The following is a 26,307-nucleotide window of genomic DNA, read 5'->3' on the forward strand; positions in this document are numbered from 1 at the left end:
GGCAGGGATGGTAGGGGAAAAACAAAGTAGGAGGCAACAATGCTTGATAAGAAATGTACTCATTACCTTGCTCATGTAATTGTAACCTCTCTGTACGGTATTTTCACAATAAAAAACTTATTAAAAAAAGAAGTCAGGGGTCTGGTTGGTTGTGAATCTTAAAGCAGCAATGATAAAAGTCCCTCCCATGAGCCCTGTGAGCAGGCACTGTCCTATGGCTTTCCCTTTAAAACTGCAAATTCTTCAGTAATGCTTATCTCAGCCTCACAGATAGACGTTTGGTTTTGCCTTCAGTTTACAGATGAAGAAATTGAGGCACAGGGAAGCCAAAGGCTTGCTGAGGACTGCAAGCTGACTGCAGAGCTGGCTGCCACTGCCAAGGGTTCTCTGTGGACTTTGTGCAATACTTTCCCTGGGCCATTTTTTCTCTAGTCATGCCTTTTTTTTTGGAAACAAGATATGTCTTTAAGGTGTGAATCAGGGGCCTTATGCTTTGCGTTTCAAGCACCCTCAGCCTGTTTGCCACATGTGGAATATGTGATCTCCTGTTGCATTGTAAGTGGGTGGCCACCTGAGGCTCTGGGATTTGGGATAATTTCCTTTCTTGCTATTGATAAGGAACATTCAAGAAAGCCACAAGGTTTCCTATGGAAAGGGAGTTGTGGGGAACCACAATGCATTGGGGTTAAGAGGCAAAGCAGGAAAATGCTGAGGCCACTGTCAACAGTTGAGGCCTAGTGGGCAGGTGAAAACAATTGGTAGAATGGTATAGAAACAGATGCAGTGCGGTTCAATGGAAGATAAACTGACCCTTCCTGTTATGCCTTTCTTCACACAACCACAGTTCTTAAAAATGATGACTGAATACTGTGAATTCTAAACATAAGTGGAATACTATCAGTGAGCTAGGGAGACAACAGCTTGAAGTGGGGAAAATGAGCCTTGGGGACATTTGGGTCTCTCCCCCTCAGTGGGGAGCTTTGGTGATGCAGGGCTGCCATGGTTCCTAAGGAGATCAAGTCTCCTCAAAGGCAGCAACAGCTGTCCCTGTCCCTCCTTCTCAGGTGTTTCTGCCCTGGTTCTGTTGATGTAGCATAAGCTCAGACAGAGGGTGTCTTTGCTTTGGGCTGAATTTATAACCACAGTTCATCTGATAAAAGCTGGAGGCCCTGATGAGCAGTTGTAGGCTCTGGAGAAATTCCTAGAAGTTCTGGTGTCTGCTTATGTGTGTCTATATGTGTTGTGTGTGTGCATATTTGTTATGTACATTGCAGAAATGGTATTTTCATGCATGTGGGTGTACAGGAATGCATTATGTATGTATGTGGGTGTACATGTGGTATACATGTGTTGTATTATATGTGTAGGTGTCATATGCCTATGTGTTGTGTGTGTGTGTGTGTGTGTATATGCCTCAAGTGTCCCAGTGATCCATCCATTCAGTGTACCTGATGAGAGCCTTCCCTAAACCAGAGTATCCTCTGACACAAAAGGAACAAATTTGAGAGTATGACAGCGTCACCTTGATTGGGAAATGCTTTCATAATGACCTCTGGTTTCTTCCTTTATTGCTCCCCCCAAGTAGAGTAAAATAGAGCTCCAGATCAGTGTTTGGTACAGTGGCCATCCCTTCATACTATCAGGAAGAGCCCTAAAGCTACTGAAATGAAGCTCCTGAAATGAAGCTTCTATCTTTTGGCCACCAAGCAGTGATATGGCCCCATGCTTAGTTCTTTAACAGCATAACAAGGAAGAAATGAGAATGTGAGTATGTACATGCATGTGAGAGCCAGTAGAAGGGGAAATTTGTGTGATGTTATTTAATCACCATCCAGACAGTAGAGTTAAGAAGCAGTGCTGCAGACAGTTTCCTTCTGATTTACGTCCTGAGCTGTACAGAATGCTTTCTAAGCAGCTGTTCTGAATTTACAAACCAGCAACATCCTTACAAGACTTAAAAAGGAGACAACAGTACCTGTAGACAGACATGGGTAAACACATTGATCAGTCTTAAAATACATGATCAATTAAAGCATCCTTGCAGTCCCTCATCGTGCTGCTTAATAACTGCTAGGGAGGTGGTGGGTTTATGTGGGAGTTGCTTCCTATACATGCTGCGACTGACTCGGTAATAGTTTTCAGGAGTCCTCTCCCTCCACATAGGAAATACAAACAATACAATGAGACAGAACTTCCTGTTAAATGCATAAAGGGATTCAAGGTCCTGCAGGAGGGCAGTTTCAGACACAAGCACAACAAGCTTAAAGAAAACCCAAACACACCTAACAATAATAGCTGTGTTTTGGGAAACACTGAGCATAGCCAAGAAGGAACAGAGGACAAGACAGAGGTAATTGTTCAGAACACATTCCTGATTCCCTTTGTTAAAAGGGCAGAACTATGGTTCAGAACTCAGATGAAAAGACTGGTTTATGTGCCTCCTGTATTGCGGGCTCTACATTTTCCAACTACCTGTCAAGATAACTTAGTGAAGGTTCCACAAGATTTAAGTCTTTTAGGTATGAGGGGACCCAAGAAGGTCATGTTGCCAGGAAGGCAGCCACCCCTAAGGCTAAAAGATCCCCCTGAGAGAAGACTCTTCCCTTATCACTTGCTTTCATAACCATCTGATAATGGAGAATATGACACTCGCCCGGGGAAGAGGGGAAGGGTGTCCCTTAGGCCTAAGAGTAACCTCACTGGTGAGAAGAAGACTCAGATAGGGCCATGGGGGCAGGATTTGAGGGGAGCAGGAAGCCGACTCACTGTTTCCCTGAATGTCAGAACCCTATAAGCATAGAGATGGAATGCCCCAAATCTCAGTTACACCTGCAGTAAATGATTAAACTGGACATCTATTGTATCAGTTTTCTGTTACAATTTCAAAATAACTAAGATCAGGTACTTTATTTTTAAAAAGAAGAATCAAAGGACAAATGCAACAGTGAACCAATGCAACAGTGATACTCAAAGACAGTATGTTGGAAATGAAAGTTACAACTTGGGGGTGGGGTGAGAGTTACGAGGAGAGAAAATGGAGGAGGTAAGAAGTTTGGCAAGAAATGCACTCACTACCTTATGTATGTAATTGTAACCCCTCTGTACATCACCTTGACAATAAAGTTAAAATAAAATAAAAAAAAGAATACTTATTTTATAGAGGGTTCTTGGCTACATCGTATCATGGCAAATGGGAGTGTGTGGGATATAGAGAGATCACATGGTGATATGGGAAGTCAGGAAGCTTACTCTTTGAGCTACTAGCTTTCTCTGGAACTAGCCAGGGTCACAAGAACTGCTTTAATTACTTCCAAGCAGCTCTTTTAGTACCTTAATCATCTCCTACTAAGCCTCATCTCTTAAAGGTCCCATCTCAACATTGCCACACTAAGGACCAGCTTATAAACCTTCAAGGAACACACTCAAACCATGTCACCTACTGATGGCCATCAGATCTTGCACACAGCCCTAAGAGCCCACAATGGAAGATGGGGAGGTGGGTGAGGGGTTTGGAGATCACTCACCTCTGGTGTATGCTTTTGCTGATGATGGTAAAGTAGAGAGAGGGAATGAACCAAACTGGATAGATTCATCTTCCCAAGTGATTTTCATGAAATTGACAACCTAAAGCCCTGATTAATGAAATAATCTATTTTTTTCCTTTCTTCACTGTACTTTTTTTGGTGGGGACAAATATACAATGATTTTCAAGCTGTAAACCACATAATGATGATAAAACTTATGAGTTAGTTCTAGATCTCTCCTTCTAACCACATGTTGCTTGGTTGTGTTAAGGATTTTGAAATAAGTGGCTCTGGAAGTCTGTGCTTTGCAGTCAGCTTCATAAAAGCAGAAGGTACAGCAGTCTGGTGTCCTGGGGAACAGAATGGAATCTGATTCCTGTGTTCTGATTCACTATTTTTTTTTGACAATGACAGTGACCAAATCAAGAATGATGGCAGAAGGAAGATCAGATTACCTTGTGGCTCCCTTGAGGGTCAGGGTGGCCTCCCACAAAATATTACTGTTTCTAGAGAACACCTATGTTTCTTCATAGCTTTGGCGATTGGGCCATTCTGGTGCTTTCTTGTCTACTGACTAAGCACTACTATTTCCTCCTTTTAGTACTTTGTACTCCTTTAACTTCAAACACCCAGATACTGCTTAATATATTCACTGCCTAAATTACTTGGGCATTTTCAGATCTGGGGCAAAAAAGACTCACATGTTCCGACATTTATTAATTACATCAGTCTGAATCCCAGTGTCCCACCACAGTAAAGCAAAATGTCACTAGTACTAATAAGCTGGCTATGAAGAGAGTTCCTGGCTGTACAAAAAATTAGTGATGCTTCAGGGAAGAGAATGATGAAATCCTAAATAGATTATGCATCAAAGCTGCACAATCAACCAAGTCTGTCTGGAACTGAATGAAATAGATGCTAGAACCCAGCAGACATTCACTAGTGAGTCACTGGCCCCTGTGTGGAGGCTAAGAGCATTGCCTTCTCCCTAGGCCCTAACTCCTCCTCTCTGTTGGCTCAGCCCTACTCTGGGATCTCCCAGAGGCATTCGGATTTGATATCTTGGGAGGAAGAATGCAAGTTAGGCTGGAAAACCTGAAGGACGTCTTCTTTAGTGTGAGTTCATAGTCACCTGTATGTAGAATGCAGCTTTCTCAAAGTACTAGGCAATGCTTCCAGACATGGAAATAACCACTTTTCAGAAAAGCAACAAACTGACCAAATGTGGTAGTACAAGTTTGTAATCCCAGCTATGAAGGATGTGTACAGGGGAGAATTGCAGTCCCAGGCTAAATGGGACAAACACATAAGGCCCTATCTGAAAAGCAAACTAAAGCAAAAAGGACTGAATGTGGTTCAAGTGGCACAGGACCTGCCTAAGGTCAAACCTCAGTACTGCTAAAAGCAAACAAAACAGCAAGTTGTGCCATGAAGACAGAACAGATGATACAGTGGTCATGAGTTCCTGCTGAAGTATGAGCAGAGGGTAAGGCTCAGTTTCTTCTTGAACTTACAGTGTCATCCAGGGCTCAGGGCCACATGACCTTGGTAAGTAGAAGGTTGGATTAGAATCCATCTTTCCTCCATGGTAAACAGAGATCTAAGACAGTGTGACTGCATTGATTCACACGGAACATATCACAGGAGGTCTCAGAAGTGGGAACATGACAACACAGGTATAAAACATGCTGAATATACAACCATGTCTCCATTCCTGTCTGGTACTCTTTGGGAACCATTCCCAGGTTGTTCTTGCTCCCATTCAGAATCTTCTTCCAGGTGGAATGCTGTGCTTCGTATAGTTCCCATAGAAATCCAAACACTGAGACAAACAGAACTTACTGTGACTGAGCTTTGCTGTGACCATGTGGTGAGGAGTCCTGTAAAGAGTGTGTGCTAGTGCTACCCACCTGAGCCACCATTGTTACAGTGACAGAAGAGAAAATGTCAAATGGGCACTCTGTAGCTAATTTTGTCCAGCATCTGAATTGCAATTTTTTTAATTTCATTTTTTTTCACTTACTACTTACTCTATTCCTTCTGTTAGTTACCATAACAAAATACTTGAGATAATCAGAGACTTGTTTGGGTTTGACGTTTCAATCAGTAGTCATTTGGCCCTATTGCTTGGAGTCTCTGGCAGCATAGAATATCATGGTGGGGAAAAAAAAGAATATCATGGTGGGATACTTAGTATAGGAGGCTGGCAGGAAGCTCTGTGTGTGTGTGTGTGTGTGTGTGTGTGTGTGTGTGTGAGAGAGAGAGAGAGAGAGAGAGAGAGAGAGAGACAGACAGACAGACAGAGGCAAGTTTGGCAGGAAATGTACTTATTACCTTACTTATGTAACTATAACCCCTCTGTATATAACCTTGACAATAAAAAAATGAAAAGAGATAGAGAAACAGAAACAGAGTAAGACAGAGACAGAGAAAGAGAGACTGAGAGAAAAAGACCCATTGAGAGAGAGAGAAGAAGAAGAAGGGCATGTCCCAAATGACCCAACTTCCTTCTACTAGGCCCCCATCTCCTAAAAATCCCACCATACTTCAACACAAGAAAGACACTTAAGATTCAAATTGTTTCACCTTCCTACCTCAGATTTCTCCAAACCAGACTGTAGAGTGAGCCAGGAAAGAGCAACTGGAGGCATTTGCCTTCCTGGAGTGTTTGCAAATGAACACAACAAGGTTTGTTGGCTTGAAATGGAAAAGCAACAGGAAGCCAAGAATGAATTGCTCCAGAGAACCTTCCCACAGCACCTGGGGCCTACTGCTTGCTTGGTGAGATTTATGTAGACACCCTGGGTTTTAGATATTTTCCTCAGAGACATTTAATACTTCCTTAGAGAAACATGGATAGGTGTGCAAAGAAAATGTAAAGTTCAAAAGCTTTGGAGGTAAGAGTTAAAAAGAAATTGACTCAGAATGGGAGCAGTTCAGAGATCAAGGGGTATATCTTACTGGAATAATTCTATGTATTTTGTTATATAAGGTTAGGAAGAGAAGGAGTTGGGAGAGGTTAATGAGAAGGTGGAGTAAAAATGTAAATTTGTAAATGTAAATTTGCGCGCACACACACGTGAGTATAAGGTAGTTATTAATAATGGCCAAGGAGGAAGAAGGAGTAAAAAGGAAAAGAAAATGGATCTGAGTAACTTGAGTGAATGGATGGGGTTGGAAAAGACAGGGGTGAAGTATGGAAGGGGTGACATTGATCAAGATGCCTTGTATTCATTAACTAATTTATAAAATTCAAACCCCTTTGTAAAAATACTTAAGGATACAATAATAATAATAAATAATATAATAAATTGACTCAAACTACATTGTTATTGTGTAAATTCACTGCAGGTTTTCTTACCAGCTAACAAAAAAGCAGGGAGGACACTCTGGATAAAATCCAAACTTAGTTATTAATTGGTACTCACAAAAAAAACAAAAAATTAAAAAAAATTAAAAACAACAAAAAAAATTGGTATTCACTTCAAGTTACCTCAGTATTAAAGATCCTCCACTGCCAATTCATGGCTGAATGTGACTATGGTGGAGTCAGTACTGATACTTGCCCGTCCTAAAAGTGTTGTGCAAATCTGAAGTATGTTGTTCCTGCAACACAATGATTGGAAGTGGCTAGATATATCCAAAAGAAAAACAAAACTAATCACTAGTTCCATCCTTGCTTCCCTGACATACTTCCAGTTCTGGATTCTCTTGCTTGTATTCTGTTTGGTGGCAGTTACTGATGATTTTCAGGTAAAGAGAATGTGGGTTTATTGCCTTTTGAGATGGGGGTATTGTCCTTGACTGTCACCTATGACACGACCAGAACCCTTGCCATTGACCTCCCCGATGGTCTCACATATCTTGTCAGGTATCTGGACTAGACTTAATCTTCCCTGGCCTGTGTACCAAGACTTGTCCTTTGTTCTGAATTCCCAGAGTCGTCTATAGCAGATTGTCTGTGATGTTTTCCTGTTAAGCATATGCTTATTTTTCCAGGTCAAATCTCTAGTAACTGAGATGTGTTCAAACACGCTAGCACTTTATGGATTTGTGGAAGAAAAGCCACCTCAGAAGGCCATCCAAGAGAGGGACTGTGCCGATCCCCACAAAGAACTGGCTTAAGGCTGGCCTGTGAGTACAGTTGGCTCTCATTCCTGGTGTATTCTGAGGGTTAGGGGCATGGCCTGTGCCTGCAGGAGCCAGATTCCACTCCCCCACTAGATGTTGGGTGGGAGTTCCTTTTCTTTCTCTTTTACTTTTTCTTTGCAGTGCTGAGGATCAAACCTAGAGCCTATGTACTCTAGGCAAGTGCTCTACTACCATGCTACACTCCTGGCCCTTGTTTGTTTTTCTTTTACTGGTTATGTCTGCTTAGGCCCAAAGGAGCTTTTGTTTGTTCCCTTGCAAATCCTGCTTCAAATGAGTAAAAGGCATATGCTTTCACATACAAATACACTCACTCCCTGACTATTCTTGGCCTTCCATCTTTAGTAGTCATGGAGACAATTCAGGCCATGCAGTGTGTAGTCTATGCTGGGCTGACACCCTGCTTTGTGACCCCCTGAGGTCTCAGTGCATTAAAGCACTCTCTGGAGTGGATGGTATGTGAAAGGATAATGAGCCAGGATGAACACATCTCAGTAAAAGTGACTTCAAGTATAAGGCCCCTGGTGTGACAATGGGCCTTGTATTTGTGGTTTGGGGGACTTTCTTTTTTCCATCAGCAAATGTTCTTTAGTATCCTCAGAGCCAGGGCTTTCCCACCACTTTTCAGAGTACAGTTTCACTGTCAGGTCCAGATGGCTCCCTAACACATTAGTTATGAGGGGGTCACAAAGGGTCATTTTCCCTCCATTAAATTATTGGAAGAGGAAAAGAAAACTATTACCTTTAATAAAATTGGTTCTTAGTTTAATGGTTTTAAGACTGTGATTCAAATAAAAGTTGTTTACTGAGTATTTAGGGCTGTGGTTCTTGATGACCATCTGGATGATTTTGGAAATTTTAAAGTCTTCAAATGAGAATTGCAGGAGACGCTCATTAACAAGCAAGTTCCTAGGCCTGTTTGGGGATTATACAAACTTGCCTTTATTCCATGCAAGCTGTCAGGTAGGGGATGGCCTGGCCCATGTGGTCTTATAGGGGCATGGGCACAGAGTCCTGGAGGTGTTTTTTGGAAGATGTGTCCTTGAGCATAGCAGGATCCATACATGGATGAAAGCCCTGATCTAAATGAAGAGGAACTAGGACAAAAGTGGGACCACATCTACTGACTACAGGTGAGGCTAGACATGGGGTGAGAAAAAGGTAAAGCTGATTGCCTGCAAGATATGCCAATAGGGAAAGAATTCAGTGCAGATCCGTGTGTTGAGCACATATTTAATGAGTATCTGCAAGGTGCCAGGCATTGTGCATGCACTGGGTACTGTGTGGTGGGGCAGATGCAGGGTCCTACTCTACTGTAGCTTGTGGTTTTCTAATAATGATGAACATTAATTCTATGCAGCTACTAATGGGGACATATAAGATCTGTTACATTGCAGGAAAGATAACACAATTTGTGTCAGCATATGTAGGTGGTAACTACAATCTAGATATATTGCTTAAGACCAGGCTCAACATAAGTAGTAATTACCCATATCGGTTGTTTTTTATGAAATGAAAAAAATGTATTCTAATAGTTAGAAATTTGGGCATTCGAATTCTGTTAGGTTTGAGACTCATATGGGATGTGACTTTCTCCATGGAAAATGAGAACTATCTATATCTATCTATCTATCTATCTAAAACACTATAGTAATATAAAGTAGTGATATGAGAGATGGCAAGTATGCTAGTTATTATAATGCTGGGCTTATAGTGCCAGTATTACCTTCTATGTTATCATTATTATCATCACTATTGCCATTATTATTGTCTTTGTTGTCAAGTTAAGGAAAAATGCTTTGTACTCAGTACTTATGGTAACTTGCAGCTCTAGAGATATGTCAGGGTATAGAAACTTTAAAATTTATCATCCCTATGAGCAAATATTGCACAGATTTGAAATGTCAAGTTTATTACCTTCAACATTATACACTTGAATATTTTATATATCAAAAGCTACTTCTACTCGTAGGTATTTGTCCAACAAAATTGAAAATAGAAGCTAAGGTTGTAGGTATCACTCAATGGTAGAGTTTGTGCTTATGTAAGTATTTGCAAGGCCCTGGGTTCTATCCCTGTCCTTTGCATACCAAAAAGCAAACAAAAGCACAGGTGGTCAAACAAATGCTTCTAAATGGATGCTCATAGCAGCCCTATTTATAGTAAACCAAAGGTAGAAGGAGCCCAAGTGTACACTAATTGATACATGGATACACAGAGGGTGCTATAAACATACAGTGATCTTTAATTTAGCTATAAAAAAGAAATGAAGTACTGGCACATGCTACAATTTATATGGTCTTTGAAATCAGTATCCTTAGAAAAACGTCAGTCACAAAAAGTTCTCATATTGTATGATTACATTTATATAAAATATCAAAAATAAGTAAATCCATGGAAACAGAAAGCTCCTGGTAGTTGCCAGGAGCTGTGGGGAAGAGAGAAGGGAGGGACATTATTGAACGGAGATGGCATTTTATTTGGAATGATGACATGTTTTAGAATAAGATAGAGGTGGTAATTGCCTACCATTGTGATTATATTTAATGCCACTGAATTGTTCACTTTGGTTACTTTTATGTAGGGGTTAACCTCAATTTCAAAAAGCTATTTCTATGTACCACATACATTGCAATATTTATGGATTACCATAGCATTTTCTATAATGACTTAGACGTGTGCAAATAATTCCAGGTGCCCCATTTGAATATTTTGCTTAGAACCACCTCCATGATTAAGATGTTCTGTGCTTATCTGCCTTATAGCACCAATGCCAGGAGCCTGGGGTTAGCTGTTCAGGATGCTTTGCATAGTGTCATAAATCTGGCTTTCATGTTTGTTACAATACATGGAGACCCACAGAAGCTGCCAAATCAAACAGATACAAGCCTACCCTTTCCTTTGATCCAAAGAACAAGAGACTTGGGCTTACTGGGGAAATCAGGATGGTTAAATCCTGAAATCAGGAAATCAGGAACTCAATAAGGATTGACTTACATAGAGCAGTACCTGGCCCTCAGTGAGTAATAGCTCCAAGGGTTTTGATGATGTGGTCTGAGGAGGGCCTCTGCTTCTTCATTCATTTACATAGACAGGAGAAGGCCACTATGGACTGGGAGAGCAGGTTTTCATACTTATTTTCATACTTATTCATTTATTCTAGAATTCCAGTCTATTCCAAATGGCAAGGAAATGAAACATTTTAACCTTAAGTGTGTGTATCACTTGATAAGTGCTCTAATTGTGACTTGCACCACCTTGCACCCGCTTTTTCCTCTTCTTGCATGTGAGATGGTTGCCAATTCCAAGTTCAAGGTTATTCAAGGGCACTTGGTTAACTGAGTCATTTTTAAAGGCCCATTCTTCATTTCAATGTTAACTGACTTTTCTTTTTCCTCCAACATAACCACAAACCTGCTTCCTCTGGCTAATGATAGTTTATGGGGCGAGGTGCTGGCTGGAGGGATTTGAAGGTTCAGGGGGGAGTTGGTAATCAGATCTAGCTTTTTCCCTTCAAGGTCTGTTGGTTTCTTTAGACCTACTGTAGGTTTATGGAGAGGAAAAATAATTATAATCTAACATTATTTGCTGTGGCAATGGAGTGGATTTATAGCCCACATCACTGCAGCTAGGTGTAGGAAGACAAAGCATCTTTTACTTGATCCTAGTGGTGGGGCTCAGTGTTTTCACTCCAGGAAGGTTTCATGGCTCAATTGCTAGAAATGAATTCAACAGCCATTCGGGAAATGTCTGCTCTTCCTGGTGAGTATTATTTGGATTCAGAGATGGCTGAGGGCATCCGTTGGTTACACCTGCAAACGTTAGAACTAGAAGGTCCGTTCTTCTGCAGGATTGTGGTTTTGATGCTATAGGAGCAGCTATTTAACAGGAAACCAGAGAAAACTCCAGTGTTCCCTCACATCACTCTATGAACTTTTACAAATGCTCCTGCAGATGAGAAGACTCTGATATTTTCAAAGGAAAAACCACTTGCTGTGGAAAATGATCATAGTGATGTGTGTGTGTGTGTGTGTGTGTGTGTGTGTGTGTGTGTGTGTGTTTGTGTGTTCAGGTCTGTGAGATCTGAGTGACACTCATGGCAATGCTCTGTCCCTTACTGGATGTGGTGGTCATTGGTGGGGCATTTGGTGACTACTGAGAGTGACTCTCAATCTATTCCTGTGTGATGGCTATGCATGGCCTCAAGAACCAGTTGTTGCCTTGTAGTGGTCTTACTTATTTAGCACTTGATTTTCTCATCTATATTATGGTGAGACTTCTGTTTTCTTTGTGAAGCTGAGTGACATTATTGCTGTCGTTTTATCAGAAGTCCTTTGGGCACAGTTGCTGAACAGACCTGAACCAGGCTAATATTCTAAGTCAGATACAGACCACTTTTAGGAAAACCCCCAAAACATAAAAACTACAACTCAGAAACCCTCAATAATTCCAGCATTGGTGGCATCTTAGCTTCCTCTACTGTCATCGAGAAGAATCAACTTTGATTTATTTACATATATCCTGTTGATATAGGAGTTAGGAAAGAAGTTAGGAAACCTGATGGTCGAGAATGGTAGCTTGGATTTTAATAAGCAATCACATCCCAAACAAAGAGCAAAATGACAAAACAGACCAAGATCAACAAAAGTCTTGTTGATCTATAGCCCCTGCAGCTTGAGAAAAATGACACCTTGAGTCTGACCATCCAAGGCCATGTACTCTTGTGTATAATGTGGAAAGAGTTTATAACACATATCCCAATCTCTAGAGGTTAATGGCATACCTCGTTTCAGGACTGACCACTGCCATGGTGGTGTGAGGTCTTGGGACTCTTGGTAGTGTTCCTTCTTGAGCCTGGCCACTCTCCCACCTGGAGGGTTCAGTTTCTTTGAGTTCATGCTATTTTGCATTAATCAACCTGTTCTGCTTAAATGTCTTCTGGGTACATCCCTAAATTCCTCCTCTGATGAGACCCAGAACTTTCTGACTCTTAGACCTATGGTCCATCTCCACTAACATGGCCTTGTTCTGAAATGATTCAAGGTGACATATAGAAATGATATAATTAAGTAAGGTGGGATAACCTAAATTCACATGAGAAATAAATGGGGTGAGGTGAAGAAGGTAAAGAAGGTAAAGACCAGGTATAGTCTGTCAGAGGAGGCTTGGCTCAGGACACTCTTCATATGGCTAAGGTACACCAAGTGGTAATGCCAAGTGTCCTGCTGGGTGCTGGAACAGATCTGATGTCAGGTCCTCACAGGGTGCTCCTCAACTCCACATTGGCTGTTCGTTCCACAGCTTTACGCTGAAAGACATCTCATTTCTATACTGACCATCCCTTAGGTACTTATAACCACAGTACAGGGATGGGTGAATGGTCAGACTGGGTCTCTATTGCATCTTTATGATACAGTTAAGAAATGTCTCACAGGGCTGGGAAGGTGGCTCAGTGGTAGAATGCTTGCCTTGTATGCCTGAGGCCCTGGGTTCGATTCCTCAGCACCATATAAGCAAAAAAAAAAGCCGGAAGTGGCACTGTGGCTCAAGTGGTAGAGCGCTAGCCTTGAGATGAAGAGCTGAGGGACAGTGCCCAGGCCCAGAGTTCTGGCCCCACAACCGAACCCCCCTCCAAAAAAAAGAAATGTCTCACAATTTTGTCTACATAGCTACCAGACTTGTACACTGTTTTGGACTTCTTATATTTGGCCTCTTATTTGTGCAGTAATCTAAATTGTGCAGTAATCTAATCCTGGGATCAAGATTATTGAGGTTTACAGATATTTGATTGAGTGGATTCTGAACTGGTTATTGTCCTAGTGTCATTTCATTCACAGCTCTTTATGTGACCTGGGACATGGTTATGTAAATCATCTCTGTGTTCTCAATTAGTCTAGCCATGTAAATTTCATAAAATTTAGTATCATCTGGGAAGAGTTCCACTTCTGTTGTGCTAGTTAGCAGCTGCTTATGGCTCTGAGCAGTCCACAGAATACCAAGTAACAGGTGTTGACTCTATGGGACTTTCCTCCTGGAGACTCCTGTAGACTATCATTATTTATTGCCTCACATTTCTTGCAGTAGAGCTCAGAATTAGCTCTAAATTAAACAGTCTGTGTTTGGGTAAGGCTAGTTCTCTCCCATTTAGGAGACTTGCCTTTCATGAAGAACTCTGAAAGTGGCAATAGTAGCATTGAACCCAAGTGTGTGGATAGTTTTGGTGAAATGTTCTCCTTGAAAGTTGCACATCCAAACAACAGCCATAAAAATGAATTACAATTTATTTTTGTCTAACACTATTTCAGTAATTCAGTTGTGAGGTTTTCTTCAAACCTGAGGCAGTTATTGGGATAACTGCTGCTTCAGTCATAGTAGTATATACATGGGAGCAGGTTGGTCTGCATAGCAGATGTAGTCTCAAGGAGCATTGGTGGGACTTGCAGTAGAAATGGTGATTTTGAGATCTGGGAGTGGAAGTGATGTCTTCTAACTTGGCATCAATGCCTCTGCTTAACACGTGCTCTTTGGAGAAAAACCTCATGACTCATCACAAGAAAGGTCAACTGGGAGATTGATGGAGTGCAGGCTGGATATTCTATCCAGTTAGCCACCCAGCCAGTGTTTCAAAGCTCCAAATCTCCTGCTTAGAAAGTCACACCAAGAGTTGTTGGCACACAACTTTCTACATCATTGTTCCCTCTTAGGTTGAGGTTTACTGGGCACAGGGTTGGCTTGGTTTTCCATCATAGTTGGGCTCAAGTTTAACTTTCTTAGACCAGGAGCCACCAGAGCCACATTGTATCTATACACATTTGAAACCCATCTTAAGTCTTCACTTGCATCTCCAAGCAAGCCACATAGTTATGCCTGAAGTCAGGGGGCAGAATTGTGTGGGAGGGCTATTTGTGGAGTGCTGTCCAATCCTAGGAAATTAGTAAATCTGGCCAGAAAAAAATTCTATTTCTAAAATTTGAATGTGGGATTACTTTTCATCTTAGGCTTTTGTTTTTGTTTTTGTTTTTTTGGTGACGGTCATGGGGCTTGAACTCTGAGCCTGGGTGCTTTCCCTGCACTCTTCAGCTCAAGGTGAGTGCTTTACTACTTGAGCCACAGCACCACTTCAGGTTTTCTAGTGGTTTATTGAAGATAAGAGTCTCACAGAGTTTCCTGCCCAGGCTGGCTTTGAACTGTGATAGTCAGATCTCAGCCTCCTGAGTAGCTAGGATTACAAGCTTGAGCCACTGGCGCCCAGCGTGGCTTACTACATTCTTGACACTGCTTAGGTTTTTTTTTTTCATATTTTATTTAGTCCATGTACCAATCTTAGGAAGTTGAGATAGCCATCCCCATTGCTTGAGAGAACAAATTGAGACATAAATAAATTAGTCACCTGCTGGTTGAATGTTGTGCTGTTATTACTTTTCCTCTTCTTTGGGAAAATGTGTATATGCGAACATTTGGGGAGGACATTTTTATTTTCTTAAATATAGTAAAGAAAATTCTACAAGTAGAAATTTCCTACTTGAACTTTCAAGTAGGAGCTTCTGAGGACTCTGTTGCCTTCAAAACATATAGAATATTGCCCCTCAAGATTTATGAAACCTGAATTTCACATTTTGCCCATCTATGAGTAATATTTTCCAGGCACTGCACAAAAACATACTTTATAAAACCAGGAGATAACCAAAAGCTCTAGGCTTTGCTTCCTTTTCCCAGTCAGTGGCCTGTGCTTCACTTTGAGGTGGCTTTTCTTCCTAACAGTTGAGTTCCAAAGACAGCAATGGTGTGTGAAGGACTGCCATGGCCATTAATTTTATGGCAGATTCATTTTTTCTTGGAAATCCATCTGTGGTATTGAGTGGCAGATGAGGAACTGTGGTCTGGAGTCCAGGGGTATATTATGGAAGGAGGTACACATGTCCTGGACCGATTAACGTGGCTCACTTCTGAGAGAGTTGGCTTTGCTCCAGGCCTTTATCTTATCTGTTGCTTCCCCCGAGCAACACTGAGAAAGAAAGGATAGCAGTGGCCAGTGAAAGCAAGTGACGACGTTATAAGATGGAACTTGCTGGAAGCAGCCTCCACAGCTGTGGGCTCAGTCTGTGGCCTGTGGCCGGTGGCCTGCTTTCAACTAAGTGGCTTTCTCTGTTGGGTACTGCTCAGACCTCTGAGGCCTTAATTGGGGACATTTGCTTTCTCTACCCTCATCCTACAAGCAGCTGCCTGCAGTGTGGCTTCAAGGGCATGGGGTGCTCTTTATCCCTCACCTTCTTCCAGAGAGATCCCCACCACCCTTTCCTTTGGAATTTACCACTTTCACAGCTTAGATAAGTTTGCATTGCCTTGGAAACTTGGTACCATTACAGGTCATGATGCCTAACTATTACAGGTGTTGACTTTGCCAGCAGCTGAAGAAGGGTATAGGAGAGAATATAAGAGTATGCTTGATGTTGTCAGGGTCTGCCCTATGGTTGGGGTCAGGGGTTGGATCCTGGGGGCCAGGAGTAGCTGAGGAGTAAAGTTGTGCTGGGGGAGGGGCCGTGAACGGTGGTAGGGAAAGAGATGAGATCTGAAAAACAGGGAAAGGGGATGACAGGGCCAGAAAGCAGATATTTTCAAGGTTGTTTTTGGGCTGTGCTGCTTCTGGGTAGGAGCAGTAGAAAATTGGGGCCTCAAAATACTAGACAGACTGCCTGCTTATTTTTTCTGTTTTATCCCAAAATACAATCCAGTTGCTTTTCTGTCTGCTTTTCAGAGACTGCTCTTTTCTACTGCAATGCTCTGTCAGAATCCTAAAAAGCTCACATCTATAATTAACTTTAATGGTAGGAAGACAAATGCAAGATAACTGGCCAATGAAAAATCAGTAGTATAACCCTAAAGCATTTGTACAAGATGGAACTTAGGGGCCTCTCCACTTAACCTCTTTGTTTTATACACAAGGACACTGAGGCCTAGGGTGACGCTCCCTTAGTCAGTTGGAATAGTGGGTTTTGGAAGGCTCTGGATGGCAATGTGCCTTGTGTCTTCCATCTTCTGGGAAGGATTGTCAGGGACCCCAGTCTGCTGGATATTTAGCAAGGACAAAAGCCATGAGAACCCCTTTCTAGGGATTGCCAACCAGATTGGAGAAGGAATGGAGCAATGACCCCACATACCAATTCTAATAACAAAACACAGCACCACATACCTAGAGAAGTTGAAAAGGAGCTAAGAGTCAGTCACTTAATCATACTGCAAGTTTGCATTAGCTGAGGACTCTGTTTCTCCCTTTGTTTATTGAGCATCTATTTTGTGGTTAGTAGACCATTTCTTCAGATGTGACCTTTAGCATGTGATTTCCTTCCAGTCTCCCACATAAGACAACTGGTATATCAAATCCATGACAGGCAAACCAAATGTGGCTCTTGCTGGTTTTGTTTCTGCAGCACACATTTCTCATCTGTTTGGTAGCAGCTGAATGTGTATGAAGGAGGGTGGAGCTCTACTGATGGGGTTTAGGGAAGGGGAACCTTTGTAATCAGCTGTAGATCTGCTCATTGGAAAAGTGCTATACTTAATTTTGAATGCAATGTGCTTGACTGAGCAGCTGTCACATTTTTCACAGTTCTCAGACACAGGCTAGATGAAATCGAGTCTTTCTCCGGTTTCCATGGTGGTGGAGGGTCTGGAGAACCCAATGCAAACTTACACAGGGATTCTGTGCCAAGATACATACCAGCCATTCTGGGGAGCGGGCATGACTAACCATGGAGTTGAGGGATCAGAGGAAGCACACAGAGCATCTGGATGAAGGTATGGGGCTAAGAACTGACCTTTCCTGCTTGGAAGAAGGCAGGATCTAGAGTTACATGTGGTTAGAGCTATGTGACTTGCAAGAGCACCACATGTGAGAAGTCTTCATGGTAAGCTATGAGGCATTGCCAAGCCTTTGAGGTAATGCAGGATCCAGGTTCAAGCCTCTGTTTTTCTCTCTGCCAGAGGAGATGTTGAACAGATCTGAGCTGGGGATGCATAACTGAGCCCCTGCCTCTGATTGCATTACAGCCCAGGGAAAGCAAACTGGCTGGCTTGCTTGTCATGTTGTTGGCTTTTTTATGTGTAAACTCTCCCAAAGAATAATTTCCAGTTGGTGATGGGTAGAAGCTACTTTTATTTGAACTTATGCAGACAGAAATTGACTTTGAGAATGTATGGAGTCTGAGTTGCATTATTTAGTCTGACAAGATTGGCACAAATTGTCTCTCTTTCCTTAACCAAAATACCTGTCTAAGGGAAACAGTGAGCTCAAATTTTTCTGAGAGGCCAGTACACATAGGAATCAAGAAAGTGGAGAGCCCCATGGATCTTCATGCCCTGCTCTTGTTGCCAGGTCATGAACACATTAGGAAGGCCCAGAGGAGGTCAACAGTTGGTTAGCATTGTCCATCTGTGTCTGAGGTATCTGTAGGGCTTGATAACACCTTGCTGAAAAGAGTGGTACATTGAATTGTTGGCCTCATTCCAGCTGCCCTCTTTGTCACAGCAGAACATCTGTTTGTGCACTCACTTGCTTAGCTTAATGCCCTCAAAATGGGGTCAACTAGTCATTTTCTTTTGCTTTCCAGCTTTGTGATTTTTGCTTCATAATTTAACAGCTAGGAAAACTGCTGCAGAAGGTTGCAGAACAGATGGAAAGACAAGTCATGGTTGTTTCTGAGCCCTCCGGAGTCAGTTCTGTGTTGAAGTGGGTGGTCTGGGGGCATTCCGCACTACTGGGACAGGAGCATCAGGGGTCTTCACCTTGAAGAGAGAAGCACTGGATGGCAAGTCTGATGGGCCCTATGGAATCAGACCCTGGTAAGGAAGAAACCTTCCCTAGTTTCCTGAACTTCTGTTTCCTGTGCACAGGAGGAGATCATGTTAACTACTTGCATGGTTAGTGGAGGAAACTGTGTTTAAACATAGTTGAGACTTGGCACCATACTGGATTCATAGGTAGCAAAAGTGAAAATGGACAATTATTTCTGAAACTGCCTAGGGTATATCCCAGAAATGATTGCTGCAATCCATGGAAGATATATGGGAGTGAAGTCCAACTCTGTTTCCTCTCTTCCAGTGACTGACATGACAGCCTTCCCATACCAGCCTTTGCTCTAACCAAATGGTGTTTATTTGTCAGCATACCTGGATACCTGTTCCCTACCTGCCCAACGTCCCTATCATACCCTCTGTCCAGGCCTCACCTGATAGTTCTAAAGTGGAGTATTTTTCCCATACAGTACTGGGCTCAGGCAAGGATGAAGGGAGGGGTGCCTGCCTTGATATCCTAAAGAAAAGCACTCAGAAATGCTGTAGAAATAAAGACCTGGGATGACACCAGCAAGGTGTCCAGGAGGCAATAGGCAATGAGAATATCAGGGTAGCAATAGGCTACACTTTGGCTTTTTCCTTAACAGCTGAGACTAAGGGAGAGGAGTTGCAAGGAAGGCACAGAGTGATGGTAGGAGAAGTTATTAGCATCCTTTTGTGGATGAAGAATTTGAGAGTTAAGGTTGTTAAATGGCTGAGTCATAGAGGTGCTTAGAGGCAGAGGTAGGATTTTAATCTAGATCTGCCTGGTTCAAAAATGTGTGTTCCTTTTCCTCATCCCCTGACACTGCTTCCGTACAGAAGCAGGAGATTTCAGCCCCTGAGTTCCAGCCACCTTGGTGATGAGCTGCCAGGCATCCTGAAGAAAGGATTCTCTCAGGTGTATCAACAGCTGAAACCAACATCAGATAGCTCTCAGCTCCCGCCTCAAGGTAACGATGAGTCTTTCTTAGATCCCTTTCTCTCCCACTGGACTTTGCTTGGAGATTTTGTTCCAAAAGTGCTTAATCAGGCTGAGAAAATTCTGCAGAGATGACATGGGGGGCAGGGTTATCAATATTTCCAGCTTCCGTGTGTATACTGTCAGGGATATTTTTTTGTCACTGGCTGGTCAGTCTTTTTATGCCCCACTTACAAGAACATGGCCCTTAGGTTCATCAGCACGTGGGTCTTAGGGAGGGAAGCTCTTAAGGATATTAGGGCCTGTGGATTGTTTTGTGTGTGTGTGTGTGTGTGTGTGTGTGTGTGTGTGTGTGTGTGTGTGTGTATGAGAGGCAGACAGACAGACAGAGACAGAGAGAAGGAGAGACAGAAAGAAGGAGAAAAGGAGAGATGGGGAGAGAAAGGGAGGGAGGGCAGGAGTTAGAGAAGGAGGGAGAGAGAGGGGGTGGGAAGGAGAGAGGGAGGGAGAGAGAGGCAGATCAAATCTTTTTTTTTTTTAAAGAGGTCATATCCGTGGTTTCCCTCAAGTGCCTTCATTTATTGATGACATTATTATCACTGATGGGGATATTTTTTTAAAATTTGGGGCCTGATAACAAATAAAATTATAAAGTAATTCATAAGTAACAAAGTAAGTGAATTTGAAGATTATTTGGCTAATTTAGGTCTGTATTCTTCAATGCAGCTAAACAGGCTAGAGCTGGGGCAGGAACCCACGTCCTGCCGTCTCTCTTGGGGAAGCCATTAGGACACCTGCTGCAGGCCAGAGAAGCTTGTGTTTGATACCATCATGAGGAACAGTAGCCAGAAGGCAGCATTGGATAGAAGAAGGGGGTGGTATGGCCATTATCCAGTGTGACAAACCATCACCAATTTTATGGGCTACGTATTTTTTGGTGCTATAATGATTTTTGAGGATTCCTTCTTCAATATTTGCCTCTGAGAGCAAGATCCAAAGCAGGTCTCTATGTAGTGTGTGTATGTGCACACATATGTGTGCATGTGCACATGCCTACATAAGAAAGGCAGCAGAGACACACAAAGAGACAGACACACAGAGACAGAGTCAAAGGGACAGAGAGACAGAGAGAAAGAGAGAGTTGTAGTCCTATGTAGGATGCTGCTTTGGAATGTACTAAATTTAAAAACCCACACTGGGCTCATCTGCTTTGCTGATGACAGGGTTTGGAAAACTAATCAGAGACATTTTCTGCCTCTACTATCAAATGTGAAGTCTCTGTGGGAAGCAGCTGCTCTTTGAGCACACATTGCCCATGTACTGTGCAGCAGGCCCCTCTGTGGCCAGACTGCTTCTCCTATCATTGCTGTGGCCTCTAATGCTCTGAATTCACCCTGGAGAGAGTCCTGTGGGCAGAGAGAGGCAAGGCTGAGAATGTAACTTCCTACAGCTGCTATGGTCCTGGCTTTCTGCTTTGAAGGAATGTGTACCTCTGTCCTGTGCTGGGGGTCATTCCATGTGCAGTCAGGGTAAGCTCCCCAGCCCACATCTCCCTGCTGGGCCACCTGGGAACCTACAGAAATATCAAGTTTTAATAGCTGGGCTAAGCCAGCTTGTGAATCAATAGCATGACTTCCCAATGCAATCCCACAAAATGTTTTGTCTTAATTAGACTTAAGGCACACACCACTGATTCTCCTGTGGCTTTTGCTCTACACGTGGTGCCCTTTTATTAGCATATTTGGAAGTAGCATATTAACAGTAGGTGTAGGGTGCCAGAGTGGCAGGACAAATGAGTGCCTGGAGTGGCAGCCCTGGAGGCTGGGCATGGCGTACCCTATTCCAGAATATGCCTATGCTTGGAATGGGTCTCAGAATGGAGCACAGTGGAGTCTGTACCTGAGTTACCCCAGAGGCTTCTGCAAGGTACACATTACCTTGGGGCTCCTGAAATCTTGTTTTTGCATCTGCCTGCAGTATGAGGAGGTGACGCTTGTTGATTATAGAGCCTGTGGTGTGTGGGCATGGAGCACATCCTGCTTTGTGGTATTAGCATCTTGCATGGAGATAAACCTCTGTGTTGGATGAACATGCCTCTCCCTGCCTACTTATTTTCTCCCATTACATTCCCATTTCTCTCATTCTCCCAGCTCTTATTTTGCTCTGGGATTTAGGGTCCTAGATCCTCCAAGACAATTTACCTCAGATAAGCTCTGGTACATAAATAAGAAGCTAGTAGAAACCCAACCTCATGCTTTCTTATAGTGAAAGGTGGATGCGTAGCCAAGTGTTAGTCTATAGTTAAAGTACTGCCAGTTTCTTTGAGGATTCCATCTTACTTTCAGTTTTTAAAGTAAGGGGGAGGCTAGAGGCCAAGTACCTTCTGCATCCCTCTGAGGGAGGTATTATAAATGTGGAACACTGAGAATGGTGATTCCAGATGAGAAACACCGTGATCTTGTGATGAGGAAAGGTATGGTCCAGGGATGTTTGCACCTTCCTAGAAGATGTGTGGATGCTGTGATACCTTGTTCTCTTAACCTTACCCAATCTACACAAGGCACATACCCCCTCCTCACTAAATTAGTATGACAAGGAAATCACCAAAATGCAGAGTCAAGGCTTTCCTCTCGGACCAGGCTGCCTTGCCTCAGACAGGTCACAGAGTACCACAGAGAGCACAGTTCATGTCTGTGATGGCCTTCGAGAGGCATTCACACTTCATAACTTAAACTCTACAAATAGGAAGACCTTTCTCCTATGTTTGGCACACATTCATTAGACAGAAGTGATCATAAGTCTACTCTAACTTGGGAAGGTCCCTGTCCCTCCCCAGAGAAGTGCTTAGCAGGAGATGACCCAGAGCTTCTGAGAGGACTGCAGCCACTCAGGATGGGGATCATTCTGCCATATACATCGTAGTCTTTCTGAGTTTATAAGCCCCTCTCTCCCTGAATTGCAATTGGTGATGTAGGTATTCACTGGAAAAACCACCTCTGTATAGGCCTGTGGTGCTACCAGCTTCCACTGGCAGAGCTGTGCCTCTGTCACCTGGCCCTATCTGTGCCAGGAGGCTAATCTATGTGTATTACATCCCTAGGCAGGTGCTTGCATCATGTGATCAGAGGCACCTGCAGAACAAGGAACCATGGGGTCAGGATGCTATCCCCCTCTGCGGAGGCATGACATTCTCTGAAGCCTCTGTAGACCTGTATGGTCCTTCCCCTACAGCTCTTGAGGGGAAGAAAGAGGAACAATTAGCTAGGTGTATGATTGAAAACACCTTTCAAGAGCATTCCACTGGACTCCCCTTTAGGGTCCCTCTCCAAATGGAAAGTCTTGCTACTTTCCTTTCACTTTCAAATAAACTTACTTTGTGTACATTAAATGCTTTTCTCCCTTCAAATTCTTTAAGAGGCAGAGAAAACCATCCTGTACTCCCAGATGGCATCATTCTGGGCACTGGAAGCTAACTGGATACTGGATACTAACTTCCTCTGGGGTTTAGTCCTAAGGTTCTATACTCCCCCCACATATGGTGACTGTTTTCCTGGTTGCCATACTTGAGGCTGAGTATCCTGTTGTGTGGTCATCAGCTTTGATAAAGTCACATCTGCCCCTAAGCTATCTTGTTTGCCTAGAAGGTGAGACTACCAAGAAAATGCCTTAAAACTTTTGTTTCTAAGAACTCAGAAGCTTTGACATTCTATACTTGCCAACCATTCAGAATAGGGGAAACAATGCAAATCTCTGGGCCTCATAAGTACAAGTTAAAAATCAGAAAGTCTGTAATTAACTGTAATTGCTTTTGCATAACGCCAATTAAAGTTACCAAAGCCTGAAGGTTGCCCACAGTTCTTGTTGCATTAGGGAACATGAACATGGAAAGCTATTCTCATCCAAAGACCAGTGAACAAAGGAAGCATTTGAATGTGAATATGCCAGCTCTTAACATGGGGGAAGCCAGAGTATGCCAGCTCACTGAGATGCCATTAAAGACATTTTTTTTCTCTATATTATTAGACACCCCAAGTGGCCTCCCCAAATAGAACTTTTGTCCTGTAGGATTGACGTCACCTCTACTCCCTCTCAGTGGAGGGTTGGTCTGTTCCTGATAGCCCTCTGAGACTTTTGCAAGACAAAAGCATTGTCACCAAAGGAGACATACATTTCACTCTTTGCTCCCATTTTTTCTTCTTGTATGACAAGAGTCATACCAGGAACTCAGGAGGTTACTGCCTCTCAACCCTTGCCTTTGGGACAGGAGTCAAGGAGGACGTCATGATTGAGGATTCATGGGGTATGATGGCAGATGGTGGGAAGCTTCTACAGGAGAACTCAACTCACTTTCTTATTTAGGGGCTTCTAGAAATCTTTATTCCGTTATGCTAGTAAAACAGATGGGGGCTCCATAAAGAAAGTGGTTCCTGTGTCTGCAGAACATAAGAGATTACATCTTGACTCCAAAGCATAGCTATGAATAAATTGACATATTTATTTGTGTTCTTATCAAAGACATAAAAAATTGTTCTGGCTGGCAAATGAAAATGGCATTGTGCTACTTGATAACATTCATTTGTCAACTGTTCTTGAAATAGGTGTTGAATTATAACCGAAGAGCAGGCATTATAAAGCCAAACTGGGGATTTTCCAAGCTGTCATATGAAAAGAAAATTATTAACAATCTCTTCTTCCCCCTCCCCCAACCCTGTAACAAGAGCCCCCCTCCTCTGAGTGCCACATGCATGCGGTGTTGTGATGAGTGCCACACTATCACAAACTGGCTGGGTGGTTGTTCTAATTTATTCCCAGTGGAAACAGGATTTTACATCCTTGGCTTACATATGAGGAGTCTTAAAAATAACTATTTCAGAAATTTACTTGAAAGGAATTTTACACACTGTTCTGTTGTTTGTACATGAGTTTGGGTTTTCCATGGTGCTTATTGAGGTTTGACAATTGGCCAGATGTAGGGTGTGGTGGAAATCTGTAGAAGGAGCTGCATAAGAATGGTCACCACACTGTATTGCTGGAATGGTTTGCCTGGACTCAGCTGCTGTGCCTTTGGTTCTGAGTGGAGGAGAGTTTCAGTTTTAACCCTCTTCTGTACTGTCACTGTGGGTGACCTGGGTATGTGACTGCCCTTCACAACATGGACTGAATCATGTTAAGGAAGAAACATGTAGTCATGAAAATATACCTTGGTGGTTTGAGCCAGAAACTGGGAGATAGTGCAGTCTTACATCTATCCATCCATCTATCCATCTATCTATCTATCATCTATCTATCTATCTATCTATCTATCTATCTATCTATCTATCTATCTATCTATCTATCTATCCATCTGTCTGTCTGTCTATTTACTTTTGTGCTGATACTGAGGCTTGAACTCAGGGCCTTATGTTCTTGCTTGGCTATTTTTGCTCAGTTAGTTCTCTTCCATTTGAGCCCCATCTCCACTTTCAGCTTTTTGATGGTTAGTTGAAAATAATAAGAGTCTCACTGATTTTTCTACCCAGGGCTAACTTCAAATTGGGATCCTCAGATTTCAGCCCCCCTAGTAATCAGGATTACAGACATGAGTCACTAAGGCATGAGTGGAATATTAAGGAATGGGAAGTGGGGAAGTAAGTTGACTTTTTTAGGCCCTGGTTTCCTCATCCTGTGCATGGCATGGTTGGAGAGATGAGGCTTTGCAGTTCTTGGATCCTAAGCCTTTGATACCCTGTGACCTTAATCAGTGTTTCTTATTTTTATATTGTGAACAGATCACGGGGGGGGGGGGAGCTTTTTAAAATGCTGACTCTGACTGTGTGGGTCCAGGGGACTCAGCATTAAGTCAAAAAACTTTCAGATGATCTCAGTGCTGCTGATGCATGGACCATACTTCAAGTATCATGGATGGAGATGATCAAGGCTCCATGGTCCTTGAAAAGTCATGTCAAATTCTCTTTCTCACGGTGGCTTAGGTTTAAGTAATTCCTTCAGATCTTTGGACTCATTGGATCATTCTTCTGTTTGGCAATAAAGACAGACAAGAAAGGGACTGTAAGAAATTCTGTTGTACCTAGGCACATAGTAAACACACATTAAATGAGAGGAGAGACAAATGAATCAGGTATTTATGCATCATAAGATACACTAGAGTCGGGTGCTGTAGCTTGTGCTTGTAATCCTAGCTACTTAGAAGGTTGAGATCTGAGGATTTCAGTTTGAAGCTAGCCTGGTCAAGAAAGTCAGTGAGACTCTTATTACCAATTAGCCATGAAAAAAATTCCAGAAGTAGACTCATGGCTCAAGTTGTAGAGTGCTAGGCTTAAGTGATAATGGTAAGGGACAATGCACAGGCTCTGTGTTTAAGCCTGAGTACCAACATACACACACACACAATCTTTACTCCTGCCTCACCTTCCATTTACATCAGATTCTATTTCCTGGAATCCCACATTACCCATTCATCTTCATGTTCTCACTCCAGAACTTAGTTCCCTTTTCCTCACACTGTTGAATATCCATGTATAGATATAGCATCACCATCTACCAAACTTCTTTGACCATTTTCTAGAAAGCTCAAAATCTTAACTATTTCTTGAAGCCTTCTGATTTCCTCCAAGCCATTGTCTCTCCCTGTTTACTCCTGGTCTTTGGAAGCAAGGCCTCCGATTCTAGACCCTAGTGGATAAGCAGTAGGTACCACTGCTGTTCATGTGCCTTTATGGGGCTCAGGACTTCAGGACTTCCCAGTACAAAGCTCTTGATAACTCCCAACAACTGCATGAACTATGTTTTCCATCCGTGACTTAGGATTTAAGTCTTTATTCTTCATGTATATATTTCCTGCTTCTTTTGCCAGATGATGAACTCACGAAGAATGGTTGCATT

The 26,307-nt window shown here is 42.6% G+C and overlaps 1 protein-coding gene across 2 annotated transcripts in view; it reads left to right on the forward strand.

Moving 5' to 3' along the window:
- Positions 1-26,307, forward strand: part of Sh3rf3 (SH3 domain containing ring finger 3) — a 368,946-nt gene that overhangs the window by 155,840 nt on the left and 186,799 nt on the right. The window contains exon 2 of one of the 2 annotated variants that reach the window (XM_013034285.1): positions 13,133-13,144. The exons of the other annotated variant lie outside the window; for it this stretch is intronic. Within the exon in view, the coding sequence (XP_012889739.1) occupies positions 13,133-13,144 (12 nt within the window). The remainder of the gene's footprint in view (positions 1-13,132; positions 13,145-26,307) is intronic. 2 annotated transcript variants of the gene reach the window in all.

Source organism: Dipodomys ordii, unplaced genomic scaffold (genome assembly GCF_000151885.1).
Source record: "Dipodomys ordii isolate 6190 unplaced genomic scaffold, Dord_2.0 Scaffold186, whole genome shotgun sequence".
NCBI lineage: Eukaryota > Metazoa > Chordata > Mammalia > Rodentia > Heteromyidae > Dipodomys > Dipodomys ordii.